Source organism: Fistularia commersonii, chromosome 10, assembly GCF_037954325.1.
Source record: "Fistularia commersonii isolate RoL2024-O1a breed Wild chromosome 10, RoL_Fcom_v1.0, whole genome shotgun sequence".
NCBI classification, from domain to species: Eukaryota; Metazoa; Chordata; class Actinopteri; order Syngnathiformes; family Fistulariidae; genus Fistularia; species Fistularia commersonii.
The window spans coordinates 3,957,501-3,973,908 of NC_141293.1; the positions used below are offsets into that span (position 1 = coordinate 3,957,501).

At 42.7% G+C, this 16,408-nt stretch overlaps 1 protein-coding gene and 2 non-coding genes across 3 annotated transcripts in view; 2 read left to right on the top strand and 1 right to left on the bottom strand.

The window, feature by feature from the left end:
* Nucleotides 1–12,803, bottom strand: part of LOC147230131 (guanine nucleotide-binding protein G(olf) subunit alpha) — a 60,691-nt gene extending 47,888 nt beyond the window's left edge. The window contains exon 1 of the mRNA XM_086153369.1: nt 12,017–12,803. Within this exon, the coding sequence (XP_086009495.1) occupies nt 12,017–12,518 (502 nt within the window). The 5' untranslated portion in view covers nt 12,519–12,803. The remainder of the gene's footprint in view (nt 1–12,016) is intronic.
* A 2,767-nt stretch (nt 12,804–15,570) lies between these two features.
* On the top strand, nt 15,571–15,643 carry trnar-ccg (transfer RNA arginine (anticodon CCG)). Its single transcript has one exon. It is a non-coding gene; the product is annotated as a tRNA-Arg (tRNA).
* Nucleotides 15,644–16,222: 579 nt separating this feature from the next.
* Nucleotides 16,223–16,295, top strand: trnar-ccg (transfer RNA arginine (anticodon CCG)). Its single transcript has one exon. It is a non-coding gene; the product is annotated as a tRNA-Arg (tRNA).
* The last annotated feature ends 113 nt before the right edge of the window (nt 16,296–16,408 follow it).

Consider the following 16,408-nt stretch of genomic DNA (forward strand, 5'->3'; position numbering starts at 1 on the left):
ATAGTGATATATCAAGCAATAAAGAAATATGATTAGGAATAATTTGATTATTTTAATTGAGCACACTGTCAGCCTTGTAACAAGGGTTGAATGGGGACAATGTCAAAACACTTGTCTCATCTTTTTTTTTTTTTTTTTTTGCATTTATTTTCTTTTCTTATTTTCATAAAGATCTGGTGTTTTGCCACGGGAAGGCAAAATAAATTTATGAGAAGAGACATTAGCTGTCGCTGTTTGACGCAACGCAAGCCATGTATTGCAGGGTTGTCCCCAATCTTCCCAATGAAATAAAATCAAAGAGCAGGGTTTAAGAAATTCTTAAACACTACTTAAATAAAAAAAAATAAAATAAATAAAAAAAGGGGGAAATTTTTTTTTTACTACTTGTTATCTTCATAAAAGTTTTGCTAATTTGTACATTAATTCCTAAAAAAAATAGCAACAAAAAAAAAAATCACTTAAAAAAAATTATAAAAATTTGATAACTTCACACAAGTTTTGCTAATTTGTACATTAATTCATAAAAAAAAAAAAATAGCAACAAAAAATTCACAAAAATGTTTGGAGAAAAAATTAAAAAAAAAATTATCATGACCTGGAGAAAATAAGAACTTAAATAGTTTGACTTTCTTGGGCTATGCATAAACCTCCTGCACATTTAATATGATGGAAGGGGGACATCGGGTCTCCGGATCCGACGGCACACCGGAGCGGGGACGGTGGGGCCTGGAGTAGGTTGTGCTGTTCTATTCAGGTTAGCGATGCACAAACGGCGTCCGAGCACCTTGTGGGTTTGCAGAAAAAAAACTGCCCCTCGTGTGAGGCTTGTCAGGGCCGTCTCCTCCGTCTGCTGCGACTTCCTCTCCCCCCCGCCACCGAAATGCGATGTGGGTTTTTTTTTTTTCCCTCGCGTCGGGTTTTGGTAGCAAGCAGCGAAACTGCAAAACCCTGCGAAAGTCCCTCTGTGCGACTGCAGGCCGTGGCGGCAGATGCATTCCTTTATTTGCATGAGCGGCACAGACAATGACTCCGCGAACCCAAACCGGTCTCCTCATTCAAGGCTGAGGCCTTAAGCGCGGAGCTAATGCTACTCGGGCTTGCACGCGCACAGGTCAGGAAAAGGAATTGCAAGTAAAGTGTGGGTTATATCTTCATGGCGAGCGCACTGATTACTCAACAGCATGAGACAAGCGCCGATGCTTGTGTAACGTCGAACAAGGATGGTGCTGTTATTGTGTGTATTATGCAAACACAATGCAAATACTCGGGCCTGTGTCGTGAAACTAAATGGTATCTCATGCAAATCAGCACCGGAACCTTAACTTACTTTGTGGTGGTGGGAAAACATAACCACCGCCCCCCCCCCTTCCCCCCTTCACCCTCTCACCCCACCCGCACACTGCCAAAGAGAGAGAAAGAAAGAAAGAGAGAGAGAGAAAGAAAGAGAGAAAGAGAGAGAGAATCCAGTCTTAGCCACCTTTGCAAGCAAGGTCAAAATAAGTGACTGGCTTACAGCGCCCTCTAGTGGTCATATGCCGTACTGCACCCTGGATGTGCCCAGCAGCAGAACACCAGTAAAACTGCATTTTAATCTAAATTGGACTAAAATGGGGATGTGGTTGGTCTAAAATCTCACCGCATAATACTAAGCAACACTGGATTTTGTTAAAATTTTGTTGGAAAAGCAATAAAGGGACTTTCTTGCAACGTGTTTCAATGGGTACATCGCATGCGCCCCCATAAAATGCAGGCGATCCGTAAATTCGCATTTGAGAAACAAAACTGATATCCTTTCAAAAATGCACGTCGGTAACACTTGAGTGATGATTTGTCTTTGTTTATTTTTAAAATCAATTACAAGCTATTTTAGCATTCTTGTGGAGAAACCAAAGTTAAAACCCCAGAGTTGAAGCTCGTCGGACGTGAACATTATCGGATATTCGTCTCAAAGACGTCGTGGCTGCTGCGGATTTTTGACCACCGTTTTTCAAACAATTTACAGAGCGGTCAAAAGAACCGGTCGTGACCTAACAATCGGACAGTCGCCGCATTCACGGATGGATATAAGGGTTAGCTGCGGCCCTCGTGGTGTAAACTACCGGCCAGTTACGGAGAGTTTGCGGCTAAAGTTAAATTCTCCCGGCTGTTTACTTAAGGATATTACTGCACCGCTATTTCTGTCCGCCTAAAGATAATAACCGCCAGTTATAGTCACAATATCTGACTCTTAAGTGAGTTACTCTTTATTTATAAGCAGCTAATTTTAGCAGCGCATGGGATAGAGAAGGGGCCAGTGTGGGACAATTCTCGTTTAAAAATTAATAATAAAAAAATCAGCCCCTAAAAAAAAATATTCAAAAATATTGACAGAGAAAATCTGTTTTTTCTAAAAAAATTTTAAGCTGTAGAAGAAATAAGCTATATTTCTTCTTTGGTCTTTTTGAATTTCATATCCGCGTCGTTCGCGACCAGAAACGCTGATAAATACATGAAAATACGAAAACACACGAGGGGTTGAGGAACAACCTCGGACTATTTCAGTTGCTTTTCATGCACGCGGGGCGTATTTAACAGCTGTAATTGAGGCCTGTACTGTAAAAAGGCTAAACTTAGCCCTCTTGATTAGCGTAGGAAGGCCGCGGAGGCCTCTTGATAAAACGCGAATTCCATCGTAAGCGAATCCCGAGGAGCGGTCAAAAGTCCGACGTCGGGTTCCCCCTGCGATTCCGTGAGACGGTCTCCGCCTTGCAATCAAAAACCGTAAATGTGACAATCATTCATGCGGCGGCGACTTCCCGTTGGAACTCGGCGCGGCAAAGTTCAGCCGTGGTCAATGATAAAACCGATCCAGGCAAAGTTCATCTGACTCACTCGTATTTAAGAGGGGGGGGGGGGCGACGGGATCTATTACTCGCTAATCTACAGCTGATCCTGGCGCAAAAAGAAGAAAACGAGAGAGACGATCTCCTCGCCGGCTCCTCCCGGCGCCCTGTTGTTGTTGAAAAAATCTAGGAAAGCCACGGAAGATAGCATCAGAGACGCCTGCACGGAATCTGATCCGCACGGAAGGAACATCCCCTAGGAAACCGAACTTCTCGTTCCCATCCCGGCGGGGGAATCCATTAAAAGGAATTTTGGCGTCCGGCGCGTGAACGCGGGAGTGAATGGTCTCTTAAAGCGTCCCTGCGATCCATCCACCAATGAATGAATGAACGAGAAAAAGAATTTCGCACCTTGTCTTTTTAACGTCCAACTCGGGGGTGTCAAACACAAGGCCAACAAACAGGTTGAATCTGGCTCACAGAGCGAAAAAAAAAAATACCGAATTGAACGATGGGTACTTTAAAAGTACTTAACGTCATGATTTTACCCGTCCAAGCCCTTTGACGATATATTTTCCTGGGCTAAAATGAGTTTGACAGCCCTGGTCTTGCTAGTCTTTCTGCCAATTCGAGGTTTCTCACAAGTTTTTGGGTGAATTCTTAATCATTTTCACCCAAACGTGGATAGAAAATGGATGGATGGATGGACTTTTCCTTATTTAGTATTAATATTTTTCATTAGCTGTGTTACATTCACTGTTTTGGAGGGAAAAAAAAAAAAAGGCATTTCCAGTACGTATATGTGGATGTTACCAATATGTTTTTGATTAAAAGTAAATATCTCATGATACAATGTGGACACCTGCGGCTTATAGACAAGAGCGCATATATTTATTTTGATATTTTTAGCCGGTGCGGCTTATATTCAGGTGCGCTTAATAGTCCAGAAATTACGGTAACGTACTCTATCGTTCTCACGTCTGGACAATTTCCGTCAGACAAACATGCTAACTTGCTACGCTAACTGTGCGGCCCCTGATCATTTTTGGAAAACAATATTTGTCGTCATTTTCTGGAAGTAAATCCAAAAGACTTGTGATAAGCGGTATAGATTATGAATGAATCAATGGATGACTTAACTCTGGGATGTGTAGTCCTTTAAACCTGTTGATGAATTTGAGTGATTTTGACATATATTAGAATCAAGAATCAAGCCCTTTTCAACATATTTCAGCACCTGAAACCAGCATTAAAAAATGTTATATTTATATAATTTCATATACAACAGTTATATACAACTTGTGCCAAAAAGCTTCAACTTGTTTAGATGAATATGTTTTGACTAAATGGCTATATCCTTTACACCTATAGATAGATTTGAAGGATTTTGACATATATTGTGTAGAATCATGTCCTAATAAACAATATTTCAGCACTGGACACCAGCTTTAAAGATTTTCCAAAGGTTTTTACAACTTGTGCCAAAAAGCATCAACTTGGTGAGATAAACACTTTTTGACGAAATGGCTCTATCTTTTAAATCATTGCAAATCATGCGTCCGTGTTTTGAATAAACAACAATACCGCCAACATTCTCCGTGGCGTCTGACATATTCAACCATAATAGTTTTCTTTTTAGATTGGATTAAATCTATCAACTATCAAAAATCAAACTCCTAAATCAGCGGGACTGTAAGCGGCCGCCGCAGTTTTAGGATTAACAGCAGTTCCTTCTGGTTATCGTCGCTAGGCTAAATACCTGTGGCAAATACAAACAGATAAAGTGACCCAGATTAGCCAGAATATGTTTCCTTGAAATGTAACACTATTTGAAAGGTGTCCACTTTCAGAGGAACACAAACCGCCTCCGTCCTCTGGCATGCAACAGGAGTCCTAAAGGCCTCTCGCGGATCCACGCCGGCGGCCGGGTTTCTGGTGGTTGCAAAAGCGGCACGTTTACGTAAATTACGTATATTTCCTGTTTTTTCCTCCCCTCGTACAACCGGGACGACCTCTGATCTCCGCCTGCAAAGGGGTCGGGAAGGCCAGACGTTTGTTAGAACGTAGGTGCGGATAAGATAACACACCCCGCCGGCTGAAAACGTTTGATGGCTACACCGCCGTGTCCGGCTCATTCTGGTTCTGGAAGGTAAGTCGGTAAAAAGAACTGCAACGGTGGCAAATCCTGACGCGTTTAAGGTAGGGGTGTCCAATATTATACTTGTTTTTTTTTTTTTTTTTTTTTTTTTTACCATCGACCTGTAAATCCGTCTCGTCGAATGAGGCTCGTCCTCCCGGGATCATGTTCAACATGATGGTTTTAGCCTTTAGCCTTTTAGCCTTTAGCTAACGCTGCACGTATTCTGGTCCAAAATATAGAATTTTCTTTGCGAGCCGTGAAACTTTTCCAGCGTAGCAAACCAGAAGGACCTCTCCGTTTTTCCCATTTCTGGCTGTTTTTGTCGCAAGAAAACATCTGACCAGGTTCCACGGTACCCGTCGTTGTATGTGACCTAAGAAAACGTCTTAAAAGGTGTGATTGTCTTGAAATAAATAAGTCAAACATACATTGACCATATACTACTTTTCCAAAAATTCATTGCGATCGTAACCCGCAAAGTGACGGCATCCTGCCGTTAGATCATAGTGGATCAAGTGGAATCGAGAAATGCAAATTATCTATTTGAAAAATACAATTTAAATTAAAAAAAAAAAGAGAAATGTTCTTTTTTTTACTATTCCTTATCTTCATAAAAGTTTAGCTAATTTTGAATGCATTCATACAAAAAAAATCAGCAACAAAAAATAGCATAAAATCACTCTAAAAAAATTTAAAAAATGCAAAAATGTATGGAGAAATAATTAAAAAAAATTACCATAACCTGGAGTAAATAGGAACTTTAATAATTTGAACATTTGACCCTAAATGTCCAGGAAGAGAAAAGTTGATGCAGATGGAAAGCTGTCTCAAGAGAGATGGGAAGGCTAATACACGTTTGCGCTTCAAGGAAAAAAAAAAACGCTATGTCTTCTGTGTTATGAGGAAAAGTACAATCTATGTCGGCATTTTGACACCAAACATGGAGCTAATTGCGCTAAAGTTAACCTTCCAGAAAAACAACAAATTGTCCAAGAATAAAAAGCCAAACTACGACGGCAGCACAATGTGTTCACGGAAAGCCACATCCAAAAACACCGCAGCAGTGAAAGCTTGCTTTCTAACAGAGCTACTCGTAAACATGATTTTTTTTTTTTTTTTACATCTATGCAAATGCATATGTGACATTTTGCATTTTGAATGAGCATTGAGGAATAGTTACATTTATCTTACATGACATTTGGTTACATGTAGTTACATTTATACTGTAAACGTTATACGTGGCCCTTTTTGGGCAATATTTTAGCCTGATGTGGCCCTCGGTGAAAATGAGTTTGACACCCCTGGCCTAGGCTCTCATATTATTTTGAAAAAAACGACTGTTTCCGCCTTCGCCTCACTGTCACACTTAACTCGCACCATTTCACACATCAGCTACCACAAGCTAGCCCTCAAAAAAAAAAAAAAAAAATTGAGCCCGAAATAAAAGTCACCTTTTTCAAGAGGAAACGAGCAAACGATGAGACTGCAGAAGCGTTGCAGCCTTCCGACAAAAAGGAAGCAGTATTGACAATATCAAGATTCCTACCTAAGTTACTGGTTCATCGCAACAGGTGATACACAAGCTCCACGCCCGCTATGCATTATTTGAAGTGAACAGCAAGCTAATGAAGCTAAGCTAACAGAGTCACGGAAACTTTTTCATGTATAAAACTGATCCCTGGTGCAAAAAAAGGTCGCGGGCTGCTAGTTTAAGGTAGCGCGTCTTCAGCGAATTCTCATTGATTTCATGATCAATTCTTGTTTGGGTTAATCTTGGGTGATTTCTTCCAAGTGTGAAGGCCAATTCGCCGCGATTTTGATGTTTCCGCTTTCTAATTTGGGGCCGTCTTTCAGATTTTTAAGTCCATTCTTTTAAATGTTAACATTTACAAGCGAAGGCATTGCCCCGTTTTGGTAAATTCCACGCAAATATTGAGTATTTGGTTGTTTTTTTTTTTTAAGGGTGATTTTGTCACAACAAGCGACTGTGATTCGTAAACAGTCACCTTTAAAAGCGCTTACACTTGATTAGCTTCACTCATATCAAGTAAGATTTCATCGAATGGAATGGGCCGCGCTTTTCAAAATGATTTCCAGAAACCCGGCGTTCCCCCACGAGCACACAAGCACAACGTAGGCGGTACAATTTCCACACGCTAATAACGAAGACGATAAATCAATCGCTCCGATATCCATAAAAGAAATAACGATAGCACAGGCCAGGCTCCTGGGAATCTGGGATCGCGCTTGCACCGATTCCCAGAACCAGATCAAGAGTCGAACCAGATCGTCGGGGGCAACGGGGGGGTTCGGTGTCTCGCCAAAGGGTGCTCGGGAACGCGGGCATGAGGAGGCGGGGATCCGAAACCGCCGACTTTCCGATCGGAGGGACGCCCCGCTCCACCGGCTGAGCTACATGCTAATGATACCGCAACAAGTTGGGCTCATGTTTGCATGTCGGTGTATTTCCTGGCCCCAACCGGGACTTTCCACCACGAGACGGGTCCCGAGCTGCAGGAGGGTCCGATGGCCGACCCCGCCAATATCTGGAGAGCCTCTCGACGAGTTATGTCAAGTGTGGAAGAGCGAATGGCGGGCAGAGAGGATCCTGTGCGGTGGTACAGCCCGTCAGAGAGGGCGACTCTCGGACACAATATCGCCAATGGAGTGTACCGATGTACGATTCCAGCGATCAAAACGTTAATTTAATAAACAATACCTTTAAACGACTGTTTCCGGTTTGTTGTCTATTTTTAGGGATTTTTTTTTTTTTTTTTTTTTTTTTAATTATTATTTTCGTGCCGATCCTCGGTTTTTTTGAAAAGTTGACGTTTGATTTTGGTAATGTTTTTTCACCGACGTAGCAACCGACGGACCACGTACCGCTCCATGGGTGGTTTGGTTCGGGGACGCACAGAAAGAATAAATATCTTACGTTATTGCCTTTTTTTTTTTAATTTATTATCCGAGTCCGAATAACGTTTTATCTTGAAAAACAACTGAATTTTCTCAGTTCCATCCGTCTACGATTCACCCTTGAAGCAGGAGACGCTTGTCTCGGTCACGTGATACATTTACGCTGACATTAAACCCACAAGCTGGCAAAATGAGTAAAAACAGACGTCTTTGGAAAGTTTCTTTGCAAAGGGGAAAAGGTCCGGTGAGGAGATAGAAGAGGAGCTTATGATCACGAAGAAAAAGAAAGCTGCATTTAACAGACAACGCCAGGAGACCTTAAAATATGGAGTTATGGTGACAGAAGTCTGCAGGACTTGTTTTGGATCTTATTTTGAAGGCGTGTTTTGATAGCATGGCGACCACAGAGCGTTAGGGGGCAGAGAGGACGTTACTCCTCTGTTTTTGGCACTGCTAATAAAGTTACATCCAATTACACATCCAATGGATTCATGTTTATTATAATCATTTACAAAATACCACAGTTTTTGTGGTGGTGGCTTCATTTTATTTTGTTGTATTTACCTGCCGCACCCTAAAGGGCAGTTCGTGGAGCAAAAAGGGCTAGGCTACGCTACGTAGAATTAAATGACGCCAAACTGTCCTGTGTCAGAGACTCCGGCGGGTTCGACCAAATATCCCGACATTCGGTAACATCCGAAATCTAAGCGGCCTACAGACAATAAATTTGACCGTGAATGATTGAGTGAATACTTTACGGCACCGTTTTGGACTTTACACAACCGCCTCCTGCTACACTTGGCACAAAATCAGTTCGAGAGCTCATTCATGCTCACATTGCAAACGTAAATGGGTATGTCCGTTTTAAGTATGTCCATACTTCCCTTGCCGTGGTTGTGACGCATTACATCCACTAGAGGGCAGCGTGGAGTTCTACGTTCGCTTCCGTTTCGGACGCCGGAAGGAGACACTGGACACACGGTGGCGTGCGGACTGAGAATTCTTCCCCCGTTTCTACCGACGCCATGTTGTATTCTTCTTCTTCTATGATCCTCGACCTTAAGCATACCGCCCCCTCCCACCATTGGTACCGCTCCGTTTGGGCCACACATCCGCAAGCTCCACGTAAATGTACAAGTACACACAGGACATTAACGTAAGAGACCCAAGACTTGTACACCTCGCCGAGAGTTCGAACTGATTTTAGGGCGAATCCATCCCAGTACTATCGGGCATTTCTTGGACCCGTTTGGAAAGCGAAATGTTTGGGCGCAGAAAACCGTGAGGTATTTCAAAAAGTTGTCAAGGCCGCCTAAAAAAAAAAAAAAAAAAAGGTCTACTTTGCTGATACGCACGTTTCTTTTCTCCACAGACGGAAAAGATGCTAGTCCAATAAAACACAAAGTCAAATGCACTTTGCTTACATTGCCGGGGGAGGAAGTGATGATAAAGACTGATAACTGACCATGTTCACTCGCTCAGTCTCCTTCGTGATGCACTCAAGACCATGAATGGTCTTCACGTGCGCTTTATCCGAACTGCTATTTTGGTTATTGAAAGCGGCGTAAACTGACATGGCTGCGGAGGGGGAAAAGATGGGAAACGCTGGAATGTACCAAGCTGTTTCACGGAAAACCTGGGCCGGGTTCGCAAAAACAAAATCACCGAACATCCAGGGCGCATCTGTTGGCCGGTGCGGAGCTCCCTTGATCCTGACAGGGAATAAAACACGGACCGGGTTTCTGGACGCCGCGTCTGGCAGGAGCTGCGTCAGGATGGCCTCAAACGCCTCAAAATAGGATGGACTTGTAAATTCGTGGGGGCCGAAGTACTTTCATAGTACCTGGACAGTAACCGCCGCGAACAATACTCATTCTGTAGTGGGTACTGAATACATCTTTGAAAACCCAACCCTTTGTACCATGTCTGACCTCAAAGTACGAGGATACCGTACTGGAGTACTACATCATGCCTCACTCTTGTATGCAGAAAATACACATTGAGCACCAAAACACTGCAACGTAACTATGATAATATTACATACATACTATACAAAATACTTTCATATTATCATACATATATATATATACATACATTTTATATGATATATATATGTATACATACACACATATATACATCCATACACATGTTCATGTAAATGAACATACATAGGTACATACATATACATATATATATATATATACACACACACGTATACATACATCAGGCACACATATATATGTATATATACACAAACATAAATATGTATACACACACATATGTATACATACATATGTAAATATACACATACATACCTATGTATATGCATGCATATGTATATATGAGCATATATATATACACACACGTATACATACATCAGACACACACATATATGTATATACACACATATATATGTATATATATACACACACATGGACACACATATATATATGTATATATACACACACACACACACATACATAAATATGTATACACACACACACACACACACACACACACACACACACACACACACACACACACACACACACAACATCTACCCATCTTTGGTTACTCAGCTTACTCTTGCTTTGTTATAATTGACATTACACTTTACAGTATCTTCTTCTTCTTTTCCTTTGGGCTTTTCCCTTCAAGCATCTCCACAGCGAATCAACGATCTCCATCCAACCCTATTCTCTGGATCCTCTTCTCTTATACCAACTAACGTCATATCATCTCTCAGTACGTCCATAAATCTTCTCTTTGGTCCAATTCCAACATCCGTCTACCAATATATCCACTATCCCTCCTCTGTCCACGACCCAACCATCTCAGTCTGGCTTCTCTGACCTTCTTTGCAAAACATCTACCATGTGCCGTCCCTCTGATGGACTCGTTCCTGATCCTATCCCTCCCGGTCAATCCCAAAGAAAACCTCAACATCTTAATCTTTGCAACCTCTAGTTCTGCCTCCTGTCTTTTGGTCATTGTCACTGTTTCTAAACCATCTCTGGTTCTCACCACTGTCTCCTCCACCTTTCCTTTCCTTCTGGCTGATAATCTTCTATCTCTTCCTACCCCTGACCCTTTTCTCCACCCATTCCAACCTGCTTGAAACCCATTTCTTCACCTCTTTTCCACACTCTCCATTGCTCTGGACTGTTGACCCAAAGTACTCGCAATACATGACATCAAATATTACGTCGAAATCCGACTGATTCATCGAAACAACTCGGCTAGCAGCCACAACCTCACTACACCCACTTGAGCGTTTTTTTTTTATTTTATTTCTGAAGTTCTGCCATAAAAAAAAAAATTTAAAAAAAATACAACAGCACTATTTACATTTGGCATATTGTAAATGAGTCAAGTGCTATTTAACAATTCTATCCTACATTGTTCTCAACAACAATTGAGGAACTATGGTATGAGCAACACCAAATATATGCTACGCTAAAAACCAGAGAACTGCTGGTTTCTCTTATATAAATCTTGGATGAAACACCGTAAAACATCGGATATAGACGGTCCCGCCGTGACATAATATATGAATTCACGGGTTTGGATAGTCCGTCGGTCAAACCGGCGTGGTTTATGTCTCCGAACGCTCCCAAAGTCCACGATGTAGCGCCACTAAACTGTTACACAACACAGGCCTGTTTCCTACTGTATCTTCTGCATCGCATCTTGTACATTTGTGCGATTTACGCTCCTGCACGGCTGCACGCCGGTTCACCTGGACGTGCAGACCTCCAGGTGAGGCCTTGCACGCCTTCGTGCATCACCCGGGCGGGTTATGTTTTGATTTTGGGCAGCAACGGCACGGAGGTTGTTGTCACCATGTGGGGGTGGTGGGGGTCACACACACACACATGCACTCCACTCTCCAACCAGGTGTGAAATGAATGAAAGGTGTGTGTGTGTGTGTGTGTGTGACCCCATGGGGGGCAAACATGGCGTTGAGAGAGGACGGGGTGCGTCCATCTTCATCGTTTGTCAGCAGGGGGAGGGGGGTGCAAGCTTGTGTGTGTGTGGGGGTGGGTGTGTGTGGGTGTGTGTGTGTGGGAGGAGGGTAGCTTTCAGACAGATGTGGCCTCACAATGTGCATGTGAGCGTGCACGAAGAAAAGGCTTACCGAGCAGCAGCAGCCGGTGCGTCTGTTTGTACTCCCGTTTGAGCTCCTTGAGCGCCCGGTCGATGTTCTTGCTGACTTTCTTCGCCTCCTTCTCGGCCTCCTTCTCCTCCACCAGCAATTTGTCCCAGTTTTTCTGCTTGTGCGCGCTGGTTTTCTGCAGCAGCTGCAGACGCCGGCCGCGCTCCTTCGCGGTCCCCTTCCCGCCGCCGCCGTTCTGGATGAGCACGCCGTCCGTGCCTGCGTCCCCGCGGCGTGGGTGCTCCCCGGCCGAGAGCCTACCGGGCTCCCCGGGGCGCACCGGGCCGCGCAGTGACGACGTCTCCCCGGATCCGGCGGTGTCCTCCGGGCGGGTTCCCCTCGGCGCGGCGGCGGCGGCGGCGGCGGCGGCGGCGGCAGCGGAGGCGGAAGCGTCCGGCGGCTGGTCCGAGTCCGAGGTGGCGTTGGAGATAGATCCGCTCAGGTCCCCGAAGAGCCGGGGGCGCAGGCTGTAGCACAAGCCCATGGTGAAAGCAATATCAGTCCGCGGATGGGATTTCTCATAAATTAAAAAAAAAAAGAAAAAAAATAGATATATATATATCCACCGAAGAAAACGGGGGGAAAAAAATAAAAAAATAAATGAAAAAAAAAAAATGGGAAAAAAAAAAAGCCCCGCTGTGGCGCCGCCGGGCCCCTAACGAGCCATCGTCACACCGGAGCTCCGGCGCTGCGATTTAACTCCGATGCTTAGGCGAAAATGGGGACGAATTCCGCTCCGGCATCCGCCGGATGTCATCCTGCATTTCTGTTTTTTCCTCTTTTTTTTTTTTTGTAACCCCCCCCACCCCCGTTGTCGGTCGGTCTTCCCCTTTCGCGGTCGGCGGATCACCTGATCCCGTCGGCGGACACTGCGGGTCCACCTTACCGTAAGTCAATGACGCTACTGCGCATGCGTGCGTATCCGTCTTCCGACTGCGCATGCGCGGCGCCGCGACGCCGCTCGCCGTTCCCGTCCGTCGCGTTTTTTTCATTCCTGCACGTCCGGAGACGCCGACCGGCTCCACCTGCCGTTACATAACCCGACACCTTTGTGCGGCTCGAAATAGCAACGACCCGCCGGATCCGCATCCACGACGCCAGCTTTATTTTTCTATTAATATCCTCCATTTTTTCTGTTTTTATCCTAAGGCTGTGTGTGTGTGCGCGCATAATAATAATAATAATAATATTGCATTTTATTCAAGGCGAATACTCAAGGACACTGTGCACATATGCACAAAAATACAGTTTTAAAGAAGTAATAAAAGTCATATTTACGCCTCCTGCTTTATCCCCCCTTTTTTGTTTTCAGTTCATCATAAGGCTGTGTGTGTCCACGATAATAATTATAATAATAATAATACATTTTATTTAAGGCGAATACTCAAGGACACCATGCATATACGTACAAAAATAGTTTTGAAAGAAGCAAAAAAAATCGCATCTTCGCAGCCTTCTATATTTTTCTGTTAATATCCCCATCCCCCTTTTTTGGTTTTAGGTAAATTGGGAGGATGGGTGTGTGGATAATAATAATAATGATAATAATAATAATACATTTTGTGTACATACTGAAGGACATCGTGCAGACATGCACATATGCAGAAAAATACCAATGTAAAAAAAACAATAAAAATCACATATACACCGCTTTACTTTTCTAATATCCCCCTTTTCTTTTTTAAGTTAATTATCAGGGTTTGTGTTTGTGTGGAAAATGATAATCATAATAATAATAAGAGGAAGAAGAATATATTTCATTCAGGGCCAATATTCAAGGACACCATGGAAACGTGCACATATGCACAAAAATACAGATTTAAAAGAAGCAATAAAAATCACATCTACACCACCTGCTTTATTTTTCTATTAATATCCCCTCTTTTTCAGTTTTTTACTCAATTATGAGGCTGTGTGCGATGATTACCATTATTACGATTATCACACACAGCCTCCTAATTAATGTTAAACTTAAAATAATAACAATAATAATAATATATTATATATTATAATATATCATCACAATTATATGTTTATATATCAAATTAAATAAATTCTATATAATAATTGTTATCATTATTATTGTTATTTTTATTATGTGCACATATCCACAAAATATAGATTTAAAAGAAGCAATACATTTCAAAAGTGACAAAGTGACAGAGCAGTTGGCGTCAGACAGATCAGGCCGCTTTAAGACGGGTGTGTTTTGCGTCAGGGTTTGAAGTGGAGGAATGAACCTAGATAAGAAAACAGATGGTCCGTGTGTGTGTGTGTGTGTGTGTGTGTGTGACACATTCCCGTGTTCAGATACGCGCTATTGACCCATCGCAAATCATTTAAGTTAAGAATCTGAATCACTTTATTTGTCCCTCGGGGGCGATTGGAAGGTGCAAGGGTAGCATAAACATCTCATAAATGATATCATAAACTGTACATCTGCACATGTATACAGAGGGAGCGAGCGCCAATGAGAGGCAGGGAAACGTAGGAAGCCCTACCTCGATGTGGGCGGCCTTCTGCCTCGCCTGGGGTGAAGACAGAAAGGAGGTCAGAGAAGAAGAAAGAAAAAAAATATGCATAAATAGGAAGAATGAGAGGAATAAGAGAAGTGCATCATAGGATATCCATCATTCCAATGTCTATGGTGGCATAGCCTTGCAGCTAGGCAATTGCTAGCATAATATTTGCAGAGAGTAACTGAGTAAAGTTACCTCTCAAAAAAGTATTACGCAACTCAGTCGAGTGACAGCTAAATCAACAAACACGCACGCAATACTTTGAAAAGGGTGCACTTACTTCAGAACATGTCAGGATTACATCATAAGTACACGTGCAATACTTCAAAACTAAAACATTGTCATGACAAGATTACACTGATAAATGCAGGCATGAATCTTTATTAATCAAGGGTTAAAAATTATCCTGACGGGGGTATTCATGTAAAAACTGATGAAATTATTGTAATTAATCACAGCCGAATACAAAGACGCGTCCGTTCAAAATATAAAATTATCTCTGTCGATAAACCAATCATATTTGGTAGAGATTCTAAGATGAGCAAATGAAATAGTGCAAAGAAAACAGAATATATGTTCAGCTTTGTTACTTTTCTTCAACTTGTTTAAGGTATTTACGAAATAGATATTGCATCCGTAAATGTTGATAGCCTCTTAATGAAATAGATGAGACGTAAACATGCAGTACCAACAAATGGCCACTAGATGGCAGTATAGTGCCGTAAAATAGGAAAAACAGCCTCTGCAGTGTGTGCAGATTAAGTGAGAGAGGATTGCTCCTAAGGCAGTGACACACACACACACACACACACACATACACACACTCTCACACACACACACACACACACACACACACACACACACACGCACAATCATGCCTTGCTCCACAGCAAGACATGAATTTCATAAATAAATCCATAAATGACAGGGGGTGCTGCTCCTCTGCACACATATCCCCCTTTAACCTCCTAAATTCCGATTCAGGAAAATTTTCGGGGACAATTGTACTTGAGAGAAGGTCCAGTGGCCTAATGGATAAGGCATCAGCCTCCGGAGCTGGGGATTGTGGGTTCAAGTCCCATCTGGATCGAGCCCTTCCTTAAAAATTACATAAATACCTATCTTATATAGATACGTGTTTGTTTCTGGATCTAGCATGAATTACCTTTGGGTGCAGTTCATCACCTTATGTTGATGGAAACATTTTGGTTTGTCACCATCTGAAATTTGAGTACTAGAGTTTTGAAAAAATCCCCACACAAAGAAAGGATGATTTATTTTTTTCAAATAACATAAAACACTTAGTCTCGCATTCATGACGTTTCGAGCAAAAAAATAGGCTCTTCCTCAAACGATTAATGGAGATATGGGATATACAGGAAGTGTTATGTGTAAAATAAATCACCTTTTCTTTTTGGAGCATCTTTTGGTGTGCAGAAGCAGAACTTTTTTAGATCCAGCACCCATCCCTAACTGGAGCGGATTTGCGTGTTTTCTTGGCAACCTCTTCAACAAGATTTCATGTCTCAACATTCAGCACAGGGATCGCTTTCTAGGAAACCGATGTTGTTTTTTAGTCTGGCATCACCCCAGTCTCCCTTTATATGTTGTTGTCATGTTTACGAGGTCCAGGACTCGATATTAAGACCCGTGAGTGCGCAAAGAAACAGGTCCAGTGGCCTAATGGATAAGGCATCAGCCTCCGGAGCTGGGGATTGTGGGTTCAAGTCCCACCTGGATCGGATTGAACCACCAAAAATAATTAGAGGGAGTAATTGGCTGTGAGTTCTTTTACTCAACAGTCCCCGCAATTGGTTACCAGGGTAACAAGGGAAGAAATGGTGGGGGATCCTCA